This window comes from Rhipicephalus sanguineus, chromosome 1, assembly GCF_013339695.2.
Source record: "Rhipicephalus sanguineus isolate Rsan-2018 chromosome 1, BIME_Rsan_1.4, whole genome shotgun sequence".
NCBI lineage: Eukaryota > Metazoa > Arthropoda > Arachnida > Ixodida > Ixodidae > Rhipicephalus > Rhipicephalus sanguineus.
In genome coordinates this window covers 151,980,611-151,998,219 of record NC_051176.1, presented here as the reverse complement: position 1 = coordinate 151,998,219, position 17,609 = coordinate 151,980,611, and the positions used below count along the sequence as shown (strand labels likewise).

The 17,609-nt window shown below is 42.6% G+C and overlaps 2 protein-coding genes across 2 annotated transcripts; one reads left to right on the top strand and one right to left on the bottom strand.

The window, feature by feature from the left end:
* Positions 1-48: 48 nt before the first annotated feature.
* On the bottom strand, positions 49-7,921 carry LOC119400330 (charged multivesicular body protein 1a). Its single transcript, XM_037667361.2, has 2 exons — positions 7,455-7,921; positions 49-4,704 (listed from the first exon to the last, which is right to left on the bottom strand). The coding sequence occupies exons 1-2, from the start codon at positions 7,704-7,706 to the stop codon at positions 4,357-4,359; spliced, it is 600 nt and encodes a 199-aa protein (XP_037523289.1). The 5' UTR covers positions 7,707-7,921; the 3' UTR covers positions 49-4,356.
* Positions 7,922-8,318: 397 nt separating this feature from the next.
* Positions 8,319-11,226, top strand: LOC119400341 (multifunctional methyltransferase subunit TRM112-like protein). The gene is made up of 4 exons (XM_037667365.2): positions 8,319-8,581; positions 8,652-8,753; positions 10,054-10,146; positions 11,009-11,226. The coding sequence occupies exons 1-4, from the start codon at positions 8,504-8,506 to the stop codon at positions 11,108-11,110; spliced, it is 375 nt and encodes a 124-aa protein (XP_037523293.1). The 5' UTR covers positions 8,319-8,503; the 3' UTR covers positions 11,111-11,226.
* The last annotated feature ends 6,383 nt before the right edge of the window (positions 11,227-17,609 follow it).

The window sequence follows — 17,609 nt, the reverse complement described above, 5'->3', positions numbered from 1 at the left end:
TTTGAATTCTAACAGTCATATGACTATAACAGACCACCACAAAACCCGTGACAGAAATAAAATCTTTTAATTACAGTATGTACAGTGTAAGCATCACTTCAATCTCTGCCAAGACGGGGCAGGCACATTGTACCTACCTACAACAAAGCAAAATAAAACTTGCCAAGCACAAAGTCTTGACCTCAGAGCATTCAACTGTAACTACAGCATCCAGATGTATGAAAACCATACATTCACTCGGTGAAAATGTTTGTCAAGTTTAGTGTATACCTTGAGTTGTTTTTGTTGGTTTGCCATCACTGTGTGAACAATTATGTGCTGACCACTGATGTGATACATCTTACCAACTGTATCAAACACCGCTGTCACATGTTGACTGTGGAATGAAGGCTTTGCTCAATTAAACATCTACACAGAGAGAGATACTGTGAAAGCCTGTATATAATAATAAGATATTCTGTTCACTTTTCCAATGCATTATCTGCTAAACCACAGTAGGGAAAAAAAGTAGAGCAAATAAGAGAACTACGACGACGGCTCAGAGGCAATGGTAATTTACCACTGAAGTCTGTGGATTCAATTACCAGGCTTTTCAATGGATACAAAACATAAAAATGCCCGAGTAGTGGGATATTGATTCATGATAAAGCCCTCAAATTGTAGCACTTCACTGGCCGCCTTCAATTACTACTTCCAGGCATAGTTTTCTGCAGCATAAAACCAATTAACACCAAACCACACTCAGTGAAAGATCCATTACAAAATGTGCTAAGGCATTATCATCTTGCATTGTTACATAAAGACAACCAAACATGCTTATTTTAGTTCTAGTGCCATGCAATGCTGTCCAATGCAATGCTCACACAAGTAAAACACTTGAAATATTTGGGGACATTCATGTGTAGTTCATCATCACTACCAGCCTATTTATGTGTTCACAGCTGTGCAGAAGTCTCTCTCAGGGATCTCCAATTACCCCCGTCTTGCACAAGCTATTCAATCTTCTGCCTGCAAACTTGCATCCTCAACTGTGCTTCCCTTTCCTTAACACCTATTCTGTAACTCTAACACACCATTGGTTACCTTGCCTATGCATTACATGACTTGCCCAGCTCTTCTTTTTTTTTCTCTTTATGTTGACTAGAATATATGCTACCCCTGTTTGCTGTATATTTCCTACCACTGTCTTCCCAGGTCTTTTAAAGTTATGCCTAACATTTTTCACTGAATTGTTCACTGCATGTCTTCAACATGTGTCATGGCCTGTCAGAAGTTTGTGGTTTCTACAACCACTCTATATCTTTTGTGTGAGGGTGTTCCCAATAACATAAACCAAGTTTTATAGAGAAAAAATGCACCACAAAACCTGGTGTATTATACAATGCGCAAACTAATACAGCACCACCAAGAGTTGCCTTGCACTCAGGTAATTTTTTGTCTACTTGTTTAGTTTAAAAGCAAGCATAGTTTCTTACAATTGTCTAGAAAGGAAACTGGTGCTGTGACGCTGTTGTATGCATGGGAATGCTGGGATGTGTCGGATATGGATTGGCATCGTTCAAGAAGAGCCCAAACACCTCGAAGACGCATTTGGTTGGAAGCGTTCTTTGTGTCGTGATGGTTAATTTTGTACTGAAGCAGCATGCAGTGAACTATTTTTTCTTCTTATCATTACACAGAAACAAGTTTTATTTAACTTTGCAAACGTCTGCTTAGATGCATAAATTTATGAAACACAAAAAGTTGCGACTGGCCGCTAAAGTCGGAAGACAGACGACTAGGGCAGCAATCACTCTGCAACAGTTTGCCGTCTGTTTCTTTCTTTTGCTGTTAGCTTATGCCCTGCAGGTGAGTAAACCTTTATTGTAAAACTTTATACAGGTGAATGAAAGTTGTTTATGAAGGTTTCATTTTAGAGAAACTGTCTTTGTGCAGCTGTATCCAGCTGTATCCAGACCAAGCCTCGCTCAATGACAGCCAACACAAGCCACGCAGGTACATATACCATCGTTCCAAGATGGCACAGTGCACCTTATGAAACTTGCATAGATGGTGGCACTACATTTTCCTCTAGGTATTATTGTGAGAGACTATGCAAGCCAGACTTTTCCTACATTCCATTGACATTTTTTGAGTTTATGAGAAAACTGTTCAATCCAAAATGACATCAAACTGTCATTTTTGTCATCAAGCTGTCATCAAACTGTCAAATGTCTGCCCTGCAGACAGTTCTTTCCAAATTAAGAAGAAAGCAGGCAATATTTTAGAATACAACATACACCCAACTGTTTAGTAACTGTTATGTACATTCATATCCCTTGGTGTGCATAGCACAGTTTTAAAAACGACCTTGCATGCCTCCTAATATTAGTATTTATGAGCAACACATGACAACTATACCACAACTTTTTACCAATTTCAGACTATGCTTATCCTTAGTTAACAATGTTTCAACAGTTATGCTATGATTGTTTTGGAACTAAAGCACAAGAAAAAAGGAAAAAAAAATGTGTTGTTAATGAAAAAATTGTGCAAATATCAAAAACCACACAGAATGCCTACACAGAGCACGCTGCAAGTATATACCTTGCAGTAGCACTACATAATAAAAAACACACACCAAAAATAATCACCACAAAAAGAATCAGCTCCATGGACCCTAATAAAAGAGCATCTGATTTCAATTGTACCCATTTCATAAAAGCATGCTATCAAGCAAAGGTACACAGCAAACAAACAATGACCATTGAGAATGGGAGGTGAAAAAGCTATCCAATTTTACTGCCAGAATACTTGCCACTGAATAACATCTCTGAAGAAATCAACATACTGAAATGATCTCACTGTAGCGTCTTCCCTAATAAGTGCTGCATACCACTGCGTGTATAGTACATCATACTAGTCATGTGCACCACTTTGCAATGGTACACAGTGTGCCATGAGGGCCAACTAGCACAGAATTTCACTTCGGGTAAATTTGTTATGTGTGTGTAGTATAATGTCGCTGAAGAAATACTGGCAAAGCTGCAGGGCTGGTACTTGTCTAAATTCCTCGCCTGAACCTGGTGGTTGTCGCTATGATGTACAAAAAGGCACCACTTTATCTGTGCATCTAAAGAGGAATTCTACTGTCTTAAAGAGGTACTGACACGAACATTTACAGTTGTTTTTTTTTTTCAGTCAAATGAAAGGCCAAGCCCTCAAGAGCCTAGAAAATGTACCGGTAACCATGAGTACACCCTGAAAAAGTAATTACAGCATGTTTTAAAAAGCTAGTTTCGGTTCCTACTGTACCCTGACGTCACAACACGGCATGAGCTTCTCGCCACATGCTCGCGTAAGATGTCGCGATGTTTCCACGGCAGCTCCGCTCCATGGCTCCATTGGTGACGCACAAGCAGCCATTTTGAATGTTTTTGGTGATGCACAAGTGACCATATTAAATGTTTTGGTACCTGACGTCATCACAACTAGCCACAATGGAGCTTGAAGTCGCCAGAATTGACACGGCCTGACATCACGATGGTGTCGATATCAGTAGGTTTGCCATGCTAAATTTGACTTTGATGTCAAAATAAAATATCCTATCAGCATTTACTGAGCTTCACACTTGCTCAGAGCAGTCTCTGTATACAGGAGATTTGTATGGTAGAGTAAACTAACCTTCGAAAATTGGTGTCAGTACCCCTTTAACATAGCTGATACACGCACACAGTCGAATGACTGTCTCCAATATTTGTGGCTACAGCTCAATGCACTGTGCCGTCAGCCAGTGTTGTTTAGAGCAGCATTGCTCTCTACCTCAACCAAGGAAGTGGTCCAAGCATTGCACAGCTATGATTCTGTGAGCACTACCAATACTGTTGAGACAGCTTGTGTATTAAGCATTCAAGCTTATGCCAGATTAACAACAGCTTACAGCTGCCATCAATGATTTTTTAAAAGCCCATTATAATGTATCTCTCACAAAATAAAGTTCTTCAGTCATTGCTTACAAAGGATTTCAAAAGCATTGAACGAACAAAGAGAAAAAAACTATAAAGCATGCTAAAAGTGCCACTGCCAGCAAAGTAAACTTGAAACGTGGTGCAGTTCAAATGGGCTAGAAAATGGGAGTGGATGCAAGTACTACTACAAAACTAGTCAAGATGCTTATTAAATTGTAAGTTGCCACCATATGCTCTTCTTAACACATTTATAAAAGATGGCATTGGTGGCCATACAGCAGCATAGCAGACCTCCTACACAGTGCAAAACATGCTGTGTAGAACAGAAAGGCTGGACAACCTGATCCCTTTCACATTGCCCGACTAAGGAAATTCTAGGTGACCACCACAACCACACCTGCAGCAGCCATCAGTCACGTAGCGCTGCAAGGCGCTTGGTGAGGGCATCCTCAGCGGCCTGTGGGCGACCTGTGGAGGCAGCAATGGTATCAGCCGGTGTTAGGCCTGCCTGGTTGAGCTGGTCAATCATTTCAAGGCCACTCTCCTCAGCAACCTGCTGGATCAGCTGGTCTACCTGGGCTGCAGGTGCAGTTGTGGTTGTGGCTGTGCCCATAGCATCTTCCAACACTGAGCTCCGCACATCCAGATCCTCAAACTGCTGCTCAAACTTTTCCATGACAGCTGATACCTTCTGCAAGTCCATTGAGTTGATGGCCTTGTCAAGTGCCTTCACCACACCACCCATATTCTTGGTGACCTGCACAAAAGCAAGTTTGCAGAAGTAAGCATTTTTTGTAAGGTTAGTGCAACAAGTATGACAGACATGAAATAGTAAAATAAGGTTGCTAATGTAATTATCTTATGAATGCACATGATAGAGCTTTGATAAATTGTACATTAAGTACTAAACTATAGCAGAGATATATAAAGTATTTTTCTCGTCTGGATACAGTTATAAATGACACGCAATCAACACATCACATCATGAGGAAACCTTGAAAGCAATATACACTTGTACAGAAAACATCACTACAGGTCAGGGCTGTTGGACAATATGATGTCTAGTAACATGTTCACTGACACAAAATGGCTGTGGTAAGTCTTTATGAAAATGGTTAAAGGTCACAGAGGCAATGGAAAACACAAAGATCGCATTTCTGAGCAAACTGTGGTGTTTCACCTGCCAAATATTTCTGTCTTGACTGTAACAACACACAAATACAGTAATCTACAATTAACTGGCTTCATGTGCAGCGTGCAGATCAAACAGACAACCATTCATAAAGGTTTGTTGACATGAAAGAAATGGAGCAACAATCTAGTACATGTCAGCACCAAACCAGAAAATTGTGCAAGCAAACTGCTGTTCCTACACCAAAGAACCTGTGCAAGCTATATTCGAAGGCTCGAATAGTAGATGCTGAACAAATCCGATGAACAAAATTGCAGAACAATGAAAAACACTTTACTGCCACCTACCTTCAGCAGCAAGCAAAGTGAAAAGTACTTTAGTGCTTTTCAAGATGTTTGTATCTTGAGCCTTATGCTGGTTCTACAACATGGCAACTAGTTTACAGCCCCAGCATAAATGGGCCACAGGATATAGTCATAGCATGAGAAGTTTATCTTAATATGACCTTTTGATAAAGTCTGCTCAAGAATGATTGTTCATCTCCATGTGAAAGTGACTGTATTTGAATCATGTTTTTAAAGACCCCCCATACTCAGCCTTCATGACAATTTTGGTTGTACATTGGGAGTTGTTAGGAATGTGCTACAAGAATTTTTCTAAAGGCTGTCTTCATAGAAGGGCTACAATAAAATGAAATGCTGCAAGGTTACAGAGCTACAGTTCCCATACCAAGGAGTCCCTCCCATTCCTTTTACCAGAATCTATAAGCAACATTCCTTTCCTGCCTTCTCCAGTAACAAAGCCAAGGACCCACATGTAAGCTTAATCTTGCTGTGTCCAGTTGTAGTCACTGCTGAGCAGTGCTTTCTTTAGCAAATAGTTTAGCTACTTGTACAGTGCAGAGCAACATTATGTAGAAGTTGTGATTGTGTACAGTCGCCCAAATCTTTGACTATTGTGTGCGAGCAGCAATTTTTTCTGTGTATCTTCGTCATATGACTGAATTAAGTTCCAGAAGGGTTGAGGGCAAGTGCATGTCCACAGAATAATTTTTTGCTACTTCGTTTAATCATATGGCACTGACACACAAAAAAGTTGTCACTGGGAACAATAGTTAAAAGATTTGACCAGCTGTACAGTGGTCATGTGCCAAGTTATCATAAGTCAGTACAATTATTCCAAGGCTACCAGTGGCACAATAGTGCAGTTCTTGTAAAGATAACACTGGCAAACAATACTAAGTAAGCTAGCTTAGATTGTTAAATGGGTCCATACAAAACTCCATTTACACTTATTTATGGGAAAAAATGTTCACTGCTAGTGCTAAAACTAAAATGAAGCTTCTACTTCCAAATTTTAAAACACAAACATAGCAGCCATTCATCAGTGTGGCATTGTATAGTCTTAGGTTCATTTAAAATGTAATGTAGTCCTTTATTATTGACAAAAATATCTAGTCTCCAGCAGACGCTATCAAGGTCCATGATATTACTGGAAGCTGGCAAGGGTTGCATTGCCAATAGCTTTTTTTTTTTTTTTTGGCTTATGACACTTTTCAATGCGACAGGACTTCCTTTATATACAAAAAAGTGTATTTTGTCAATCCAGTGAAGCTTAAGTATTCTATTCATTCCCCCCCCCCCCCCCCCAAAAAAAAAGAATAAAAGATGTGTAGTTTTGTTACCCAAGTGCCTTTTTGGAATGTAACCTATGCCGTGCTCTGCAACAAATGGACTTCGCGATACTTTCAGCTTCGCATGATGACGTTCGAAGCGGCGAAAGGCGGGCTAGTTGGTACATAACTCAAATGTAGAAAAAACGCGCAAACACAGCGCGCCGTTTTTCTGCTTTTGAATGACGTTCGACGGTCACTAAGAGCGTTAATTGAAATTCTACATTTTTGTTTACCTCATTCTTAAAATTAAGAGCACTGAAATGCAACACAACACATCACACCATGATTCAGATCAATAAAAGCACTACAGTACTCACGTTAACAGAAAAGCAGGTGTTTGGCGATTAAATAAAGATCAAGAAGTTGCATGCGAGCGTCATTCGAACCTGTCAATGTATCACTTACTCTTACTAACTCAGACTTACTTTCTTGCTCTAAAATTGCACGTGTTATGTTCTTGGGCTATTATTCTCTTGGTCTGTTCCTCTAAATAACCAGTGAAAACGGATATTCGTTCTCTAGAAGTGAACTGCATCATGAATCTGGTTACAAGTAACCGAGTGACCACCGCGAGCAGTTTCTTGGCGTTTCTGAATGACGTCATATAACACCAATGAATGTCGTCCTCTTTTACATCAGGCAACCTAGCTGTTTCGTAAGGTCGAGGCTTTACAGTTGAGCAGTGTACGTCGTTTCTTACCTGCTTCATAGCCATGGCGCTTTTGATCTTGGAGCTCACAGCGTCCACTTTGGAAGACATGCGCAGGTAATTGATGCTTTCGTTCTTCTTGCGGATGGCGTTCTCAGCATAGATTCGCGCGCCTTCGACGTTGCCCTGTTGCAAAGCCTTCTTGATCTTTGCTTTCTGCAGTCGCTCATCCTTCTCCGCCTTCTTGGAGAGTCGTTCGAGCTGTTTGCAGCTGAACCGCAACTGAAAGAGCATGTCATCCATAACGTCCCGTTACAGTTGGGCGTGCCGTGAACTCGTCGGCTGACACGCGTAAATGAGATCTTAGCACGACGCGTCTACCTAAGGCCCACCAAGTCCAAGGTCTGTCAACGACTTTCTTCTGATCGCACTATGTTACATCTACTGTACTGCAGTGCTGTCTACCGTAGACCTTCGCCGACGTCTTCCTCCTGTTACTACCTGTACCTGCTACTCGCTGCCAAGCGCAGACGGAATCCAGTGGGCGGCTTACAGCGGATTCTTATTCGACCAATTGTAATTATATGAGCTTGTATATGAATGGGGTAAACAATGCTTTAAAAATTAGTTTCTCCTATCGTTTTGCTCATGAAGTTAGTATTGTATTAGCCTAATGTTTTTTCTGTCTCATAGTGTATTAACAGCTAGCGACATCGACCACTACTGGGGCATCTTGTAGACATTGTCCTATGCTTAGTAGCTCTACTGCCTCTGACTCCGGTGGCGCGGCGATAGGCGCCTGTAGTGGACAGCCGCAGTGCTGTGCTACTGCAGCTAGTGCGATTACAAAGGGAAGAACGAAAAACGAATGGGGGAATGATACGACAGCGCCTGTGACGGCTGCTCACTGCGAAAGCTTCGCCTGTTTTACTTTGGTGTGGCTACTCTACTCGTATTCTATGCTGGTGCCAGATTTATGGTCGCGCAGCTCGCGCTAGCCATGCTTGCTTGCGCCTGAACGCTGCTGTGTTGAGCTGTCAGTTTTTCGTTTCATATCAATCTTTGGCTTGAAATTGCTGGAATCGCTAATCAACGGCACAATGAAGCTGCTTACGCATAACATGATGACATCAAAGTGCATCAAGGGTGTCAATACTGGTTTTCCCCTTGGCATTGTGGCAAGTTCTTTCATATCGGCCCACTTGTATATGAACAGGCACGTGCTAATATTTCCATTTCTTCTTTCAGGCTAGCGAAACAAAAGTAATATCAGTGGATTTTAATCCGGAGTTCGTGTGTCGCATGATACCTAAGCTGGACTGGGATGCCCTTTACCAAGCTGCCGAAAGCGTAAGCATCTTACTCTACATTTACAATTCTAACCTGATCTTTCTTTCTTTCTTTTTTTAATGCATAGCTACTAACATGCATCTGATTCTGTGTACACAGCTCTGGCAGTTGCTGCACTGCTAAAAATATTTGGAAGAATAATTTCATCACAATTATGCCAGTAACGCGACATTTTATCTGAAAGGTGATAATACTGATCACGAGCATCCACAGAATCGGTTGAGGAGGAGGAAGAAAAAGAGAAACATTAGTATTCGTAGTTGTACCTGATGCTTAAGAACCCGAGTGCCCCAGGGTAGGGGGCACCACAGGAAACTTATTATGGTGATAAAAAGGCTAAACAAAAAACGGTGCCCCTTGAAGAAGCCTCCTGGCCTAACCACGAGATGATGTCGCGCACATGGGGCTTTTACATCACACGCATTTCACATGAAACCATATAGCTTCTCACAATTATTTATAGGTAAATATGGCGCTCAGTGGTGTTCCTTGTGTGTGCAGTCATTGCAATAGATACAGTGGATGACACTACTGCTTCCCTAAGCATAAAACTGCTTAATTTTCATTACTTTGCTTTTTTTTTTTTACTCCAATGCTGAGGCAGTGTTTATCATGTTGGTACTCTTCATCGCATGCTGGTTGATTCATGGTTGGAGAGCAAACATTAGATCAAGCTCTGAGACACCTGCCAGATATCAAGACACATAAAAAATTTGCACAAGTTAATTTTAATCAGCAAGCTTTGAGATGGTACTGCTGAGCCGATAAAGTTTCTGAAGAACCAGTATGCTAAGAAATAGTAAGTAGCAGAGTCAATGCTGATATTTTTGGTTAGTGCTCCAAATGCTTTTTGCATTTTAGCTTGTGTAAAACTGCCTTGCCTTGGACTGTTTCCGGAACTGTGGAGACATTTCTTGCACAACAAAAGTCCATTCTTCATGGCAGTGCAACCTATCTGCAAAGTAGAAATCACGTGCGCTGTGGTGTCTTCAAGCATGTGGTTAGTGGTTATACCCCGAAGGCAGCTATACTGGATGTACTGCACTGGAAAGTTAGCACTATCGTGCGAGCTGGCTTGAAGCGGGGATTCAGTACTAAATGCACTGTTGGCAAGCTATGAAGAGGCAGCACAGGTTTTTCACAAAATAGGAAAGCTGCCTTAGTTTTGTTGAAAATCGTTCCATTGCATGTATCAATTTTATACGAATGGTGTTTAGGTTTCTGCACTTTATACATGATGTATGCCTGGCTAACTTTAAGAGCTGCTTGTTGAATGCAACCATTTATTTATTTATTTCAGATTGGCGTTGCTGCAGATTTACCTAAAGCATTAGTTCCAGATTATGAACATAATGAAGAGTTCTTGAAGCAAGTTCATCACACACTCTTTGAGGTGAGAGATGGGAATGAACTTATTTGTGTCAAGAAGTATATGTGCATCTGCATACGGTGCAAGTCTTTGTTTATCTTGCTTCCAAGCTATATTATTGAAGGAACAAGTTAAGTTAGTCTTCCAAAGCAGGAGCCTACCAGGCCAAACAGTAGACTTCTTCCTTGTTGGTTTAGCGGCTGTGGCATTGCACAAGGTCACAAGTTTGATTGCTGTCAGGGTGGCTGCAATTCATTGGGACTGAAATGTAAAAGCACCCCCGTTCTTAGATTTAGCTGCATGTCAAAGAACCCCAGGTGGTCGAAGTTAATCCGTAATCCCCCATTATGTGTGCCTCGTAATGACATTCAGACAAGACAGAAGTTCAGGGGAAGGTAACTTGATGTGAGGAAAAATTCTTGGAACAGGGAATGCCACAGGAGCCAGCATTTCGAGTTGAAAAGAGCAATCAGTCAAGTACAAAAGATTGACCAAGCATTAAGGAAAGCCTCGTTTGATTACAAATAGGAAGTTTACTGCAGGAAAATATTAGATGGCCTGAAGCGATAAAACTAAACAAACTGAAGGCTTTCCATGGGAAAACAAACAGCAGTAAGTTAATTTCATCTGCTGGGATATTATATAAACATGCATGGTATGTGTGCATATATCGATTTCGTTAAATGTGGTAAAACTGCTTCAGCTTAGATACTTAAATATTTGTGTCAATAAATTTAACTGGTAACTGCTCCAAAAGGTTGATTTTCTGCTCCAGAGGGAGCGTTTAGCTGCTACAGAAGCTGCACCAAATTTGCTTCGGTTGATCACATCACTGTAATTTAATGGAATCTGTCACTGAAGTGCAGCTTTTTTTGTCTCTCTGCAGGTGGAGGTTGTTGCTGGAGAGCTTGTGTGCCCTGAAACAGGGAGGAAATTCCCAATAACAAATGGTATTCCAAATATGCTTTTGAATGAAGATGAAGTCTGAAAAAAAAAAAAAGGGTGAGGGGGGTTCTGTGATATTTTCTGCCATCCCACTTGACCACTTTGTGTCATTCATTAGAAAGCATCTCGAATTTGTAAATAAAATGAAAGATGACTGCAGATCTTGCTCACTGTGAGAATCGATGTAAGCAAAACTTGATGAGACTGCAAGGCAAAACAGCACGCTTTACTAAGAAGCGTGCAGTGGTTTTCGGTGACAAATGCATCCTGTAACTCACCCAAAATTCTCAAAGCCACAAGGCACACAGAGAGCAGAGTTAGATTCGGGAGCTATATACTCGAGCGATTACTTCGCTGCTATCAACGACCCCAGCTACGACGTCCAGGTCATGGCTGTCCGGAAGGCCCGTGAGAGGGCGGAGAGGCTCGGCCTCCCCGTCCCGACATGGGACTAGCCATGAGTTGGATGTGTAAACATCTCATGCTCTTCCCTCCGGACCAAATAAATGTCTTTTCTCTCTCTCTCTGCTAATATACAATCTTTGATGCACTTTGTGCATCTTTACGTCAGATGCATTTAGGGGGGACACTGCGCCTGAAAACTTTTTTTACAATTCTTTACCAATTTAAACCAAACTCGCTGAGTTTATGTATATTTGTGTGCTGATTTCAAATATGCAATTTGTTTCCTAGTACAATGTGTCGTTTTTGAATTCCATGTGCCATTTTGGGAGCCCCAGTTTGCCTAAACTGAGAGAGTTACAAAGTAATTAGGCACATTAGAATGACCTGGAATGAGTACAGAGTGCAAGAAAACAAGAATGGATGTTCTAAGCCCATTTGAACAAAAGTTGTGGCATGTTGAATATTTGTGGCTGAAATCCCAGCTTGGAGTAGACTAATTTGGAATGTTCATCGTGCCATAACTTTTGTTCAAATGGGTTTAGAACATCCATTCTTGTTTTCTTGCACTCTGTACTCATTGCAGGTCATTCTGATGTACTTAATTACTTTGTAACTCTCTCAGTTTAGGCAAACTGGGGCTCCCAAAAAGCATATGAAATCTTTGATATTTTAAAAACTACATGTTATACTAGAAAAATAATTGCATATTTGAAATCTGCACACAAATATGCATAAACTCCGCAAGTTTCATCTCAATCGACAAAGAATTTAAAAAAAATTCCAGGACCCATGTCCCCCCTTAAGTAGGCTGATGAAAGCACTTGTGGCTAAGTGCGAGAAACGCTGTCAGCTGGAGCCACTTGCTGCATTTGTTGCGAACCAAAATGCGATGTGGTGGCCGCAGTGTGAACATGTAGTGAGAAGTGGATGCATGCATCCTCAATCCCTCACATGCAAGCATAGATGCGTTGCTCTTAATTGGGCAGAGAAGATAGAAGTCTGAACTTGGTAAGAGGAAGTGTTGGTTCAGTATTATACAGTGATTTCACTCCTGTGCCAAATTGGATTTACTGCGCCATCCTGATAAAATCAATGTAAACTGTGCCAGAGTTTCGGGTTTGACGATGTCTACACTGGCAGTCGCACTGCCAGTGTGTCAAAACATGTGCAGCTTGATCCTGGGGCCACCACAGTCACAGTTATGCACCATGAATTATTCCGCATACGAAACAGTGCTTGAGCGTGCATCCCGATTAAGCCATGACGCCATGCACGGTGCCGACACAGCTTCGGTTGTCCAAGTCTGCCGAAGGTGAGACGTGCTCTCCTCAGAGGCTCGTGACTTCAGGGACAATCGGTGGCAATCGAGTGTGGCGGTGATTCATCGGCTGACATCATCTGTTCCAGAAACACTGCTGGTAGCTTGTTTCAAGCACCGTACTGCTTGTAATTAAGGCATTATTCAGTAATCAATCGAAAGGGTCAGTACAATCGCTTGAGAAGAAAAAATTGGCGCAGCTATGCAATAGTGGTGCGAAGACTGAGGAAACAGTGGAGCTGGTGGCGTTCCCCTCCTCCTTTCCCTCACTTCCCTTTCCCATCCTTTGCTATACTGTACTGTTCAAAGCTATGCTATGCTTTACTCTTTCACCTCCTCAGCCTCAGTTCCATTTCCCACCACTTTGCTGTCATGTAAGGCTATGCTTTGCTTTCTTTCTCTCTTGCTGTTTCTATCTTTCTTTGTCACTCTCTCTATTACTTTTTCTTTCATTGTCTTTCTTAGTGTTTCTCACTCTCTCTTTTTCTCTTTCTTTCACCCATAGCAGCGCAATCATATAGTTGTCTTCCTTTTCCTTTTTTTAAGACCATGGCAACTTAATCATATGGTTCCCATATATGGGAACCATGTGGTTCCCATTTGACGCTTGCATTCGGGCTGTGGGTACACGGGTTCGAATCCCGCCTCGCCTAGAAATTTTGTTTTATTTATTTCTTCTCCTCCTCTACATTCTCTACTCCTACTTTCCTTCCTCCAACGCATTGGTAGGCGACGCGAGATGCCATACAAGGTAGCATAATATTTTAGAGCAGCGCAAAAGACGGGACAAATGACAAGAAGTTCACAGACGAGCGCTTACTCGCAACTGGCAGATTTATTAGAAGAACCAAGGAAAAGAAAACATACAGAAGGTGACCCAAATGATCTATGTTATCGCCGCCACGTGGGGATCATACTAACATGCGCAAGGGCAAGAAAACCAAAAGAACCAAGAAATAGCGATAGGTAAAACTCTACCATCATAATACCAGATAGGCAGCAGCAAGGTAAGCCAACAAAACCAGAAAAACACAAAAGCCAAAAAGCGTCTATCTACCCCGCCTCCAAAAAACTAATTTCGGTTCGCGATAGCGGCAGCGCCACTGAAGGAGAGCTGATGCAACTCTCCCCAGCATTCTTAATGAAGAATGCTTCCATAACCTCACGCGCCGCATCATCCCTGTGCCTAAAAATAACAGTAGTTTTATGAAAAAGAGGCGTGCATTTGCAACCTTTACAGTGGGCAGCTAGATGTGACCCATAATTGTTACTTAGATTATTTTTATGCTCTCTAAGACTGGTGTTTAGGCAGCGTCCCGTCTGTCCAATGCAACAACACCCACACGTCACTGGGATGCTGTAGACAACACCTGAAGCACACGGCACAAACTGATTTTGATGCTTCGTGCTGCAGTCCCCTTTTCGTGAGGTAGACCTTCTTTCAAGTTTATTGTGAACAGCAGCGCAAATCTTTCCAAGTCTGTTAGGGGCGCTAAAAACCACTTGCACGCCGTAGCGGGCACCAACTTTTTTTAGACACTGGGAGAACTTGTGCACATAGGGAATGACAGCGACGTTTCTTTTTGTGTTTTCATCCTTCTTTTGTGATACAATCTTCTCTTTTACCTGCTTCAGAAGCTTTTCACATTGGACAATCAAAGTCTGAGGCGGGAAGGCAGAACCCAACAGTCTATCTAACTGAAGGGAGAAGCTAGTGCTAATGAGGTGGCTACATGTTTTAGTGAGCGCTGAACGGAGGCAGGAAAGCGCAATGCCATCTTTGACTGTTTTAGAATGTGATGAGTTGTAACTTAAAAGTGGTTTTTTTGTTCTGGGGCAGAACATCCAACACGTGTGGTCATGAGAAAGTACTAATTTTAGATCTAGGAACTGTAGACGTTGGTCTTTTGGGAGTTCAAACGTGAAGGTGAGATTAGAACTAACATCCTTGAAAACCTTAAGAATATCTACAGCGAGCCTACAGGTGTCAAAATTTGGAATAAAAATAAGAAAATCGTCTACATAACGGAAAATTCGCTTGCTTAAGCCATTCAAATTATGTTCCAGCATCCTGTCAAATTTGCTCAGATAAATGTCACACAAGATGGGCGCAACCCTAGATCCTATACAGACCCCCGACGACTGTAAAAACAAATTTCCATCCCATCCTACTAGGGTCGACACAAGGTAAAAAGACAATAATTCCATAAAACCTTCAACACTGATGCCAGCTTTATCGCGGAAGCGAACTTCGTCGTTATCCTCGCAGATACATTCCTTGACATTTTGCAAAAGACGCTCATGTGGCAAGGAGTAGAAAACATCTTTGACGTCTATGCTGAAGGCAGAGCATGGACCTCGGTTTGTAACCTTAAGATACTGAACAACAGCTTCGGAATTGTGAGCACGGAGCGGATCGGCAACAAAAAGAGCCGATAGGTGCCTCTTAAGGTAGCTAGAAACTGCATATTGCCATGTTCCCCGTTCAGACACTATTGCTCTGAAGGGCATACCCTCTTTGTGAGTTTTTATAGAAAAAAAGGTTTCCAAATGAAGACCTTTTGCCTTCTTCACCTCGTTAACAGTTCTGGTGAGGTTAAGTTCCTCTAGAAGCGCTAGGGCCTTTTCCTTAACCTTTTTTTCTTTAAGTGAGGTCAACTGGAAATTCTTATGTAAGGCTGCCTTTTCTCCAAAGAGGCCCTCGGGTAGCACAACAAAAAACCCTTTGTCCGAAGTCAGAATTCTAAGCTGGTGAGAAACCGGCGAAATTAACAAGGGGGCGGAGCCTTGCCTGATTGCGAGGCTCGCAAGAAGAACGACCCATAACACCAGCACACTGTTCGATGCACCCAAGCTTTTGGTCCTCAGGGACGAAACGGGAAACAGTCCTTAATTGCAATACATACTTTTTCGACAGGCGTAGGTGTGGCATCAAAGCAGTACTTTGGTCCCAATTGGAGTAACTCTTTGTACTTGTCCGGAACTTGAGCTCCGCCTAAGGTCAACACCGTCGCCTCCGTTGCAACATTCTTCGTCTTCCTAGGCAGATCGGGAAGCACCAACAACCACAAGAATTCCGTAATTTGCTGCGAAGTCCTGTACCATCCGCTCAAAGCTCGGTAGTGATGCTTGTGATCATACTTGACGCAACACACAGTACGAAGGCAGTCCTTGTAGAAACGCACCTGGCACCACCATTCCGAAGAAAGGATCCGACAGAGCCTCCGGGTATGTCCCACTGACGGTTGCAGGGGACCGCAGATGAACTGAAGGTCGGGAGGGCAGAGGCCTCGCTTGGCATATACCAAGTTGCTACCCTGGCTTTACGCACACTTATGGCAATGAGCGACGTTAGCAGATCTGGCTGAGCCAAGGAAAGGTCAGCACATTGAAGAGAGCCTGATGTACAAGAAATATATTGCAGCAAGGTCGACAGTTGGGCTAGTTGGTAAGGTTCCATAATATTTTAGAGCAGCGCAAAAGACTGGACAAAGGACAAGAAGTTCACAGACGAGCGCTTACTCGCAACTGGCAGATTTATTAGAAGAACCAAGGAAAAGAAAACATACAGAAGGTGACCCAAATGATCTATGTTATCGCCGCCACGTGGGGATCATACTAACATGCGCAAGGGCAAGAAAACCAAAAGAACCAAGAAATAGCGATAGGTAAAACTCTACCGTCATAATACCAGATAGGCAGCAGCAAGGTAAGCCAACAAAACCAGAAAAACACAAAAGCCAAAAAGCGTCTATCTACCCCGCCTCCAAAAAACCACTGAAGGAGAGCTGATGCAACTCTCCCCAGCATTCTTAATGAAGAATGCTTCCATAACCTCACGCGCCGCATCATCCCTGTGCCTAAAAATAACAGTAGTTTTATGAAAAAGAGGCGTGCATTTGCAACCTTTACAGTGGGCAGCTAGATGTGACCCATAATTGTTACTTAGATTATTTTTATGCTCTCTAAGACGGGTGTTTAGGCAGCGTCCCGTCTGTCCAATGTAACAACGCCCACACGTCACTGGGATGCTGTAGACAACACCTGAAGCACACGGCACAAACTGATTTTGATTCTTCGTGCTTCCCCATCTGCCTAGGAAGACGAAGAATGTTGCAGCGGAGGCGACGGTGTTGACCTTAGGCCAGGCACGTAGGCAAGGGGGGGGCCCGGCCCCCCCCCCCCCGAAATTCGTCCGGCCTTCTATACTCCCGGGAAACTTTTGTTTTATTTTTGCCATGGAAATACTTTTTTTCGGACAGTTAGGCCTTGGGCCCCCCCCCCGAAAAAAAATCCTGGCTACGTGCCTGCCTTAGGCGGAGCTCAAGTTCCGGACAAGTACAAAGAGTTAGTCCAATTGGGACCAAGGTACTGCTTCGATGCCACACCTACGCCTGTCGAAAAAGTATGTATTGCAAGGACTGTTTCCCGTTTCGTCCCTGAGGACCAAAAGCTTGGGTACATCAAACAGTGTGCTGGTGTTATGGGTCGTTCTTCTTGCGAGCCTCGCAATCAGGCAAGGCTCCGCCCCCTTGTTAATTTCGCCGGTTTCTCACCAGCTTAGAATTCTGACTTCGGACAAAGAAGGGGTTTTTGTTGTGCTACCCGAGGGCCTCTTTGGAGAAAAGGCAGCCTTACAGAAGAATTTCCAGTTGACCTCACTTAAAGAAAAAAAGGTTAAGGAAAAGGCCCTAGTGCTTCTAGAGGAACTTAACCTCACCAGAGCTGTTAACGAGGTGAAGAAGGCAAAAGGTCTTCATTTAGAAATCTTTTTTTCTATAAAAACTCACAAAGAGGGTATGCCCTTCAGAGCAATAGT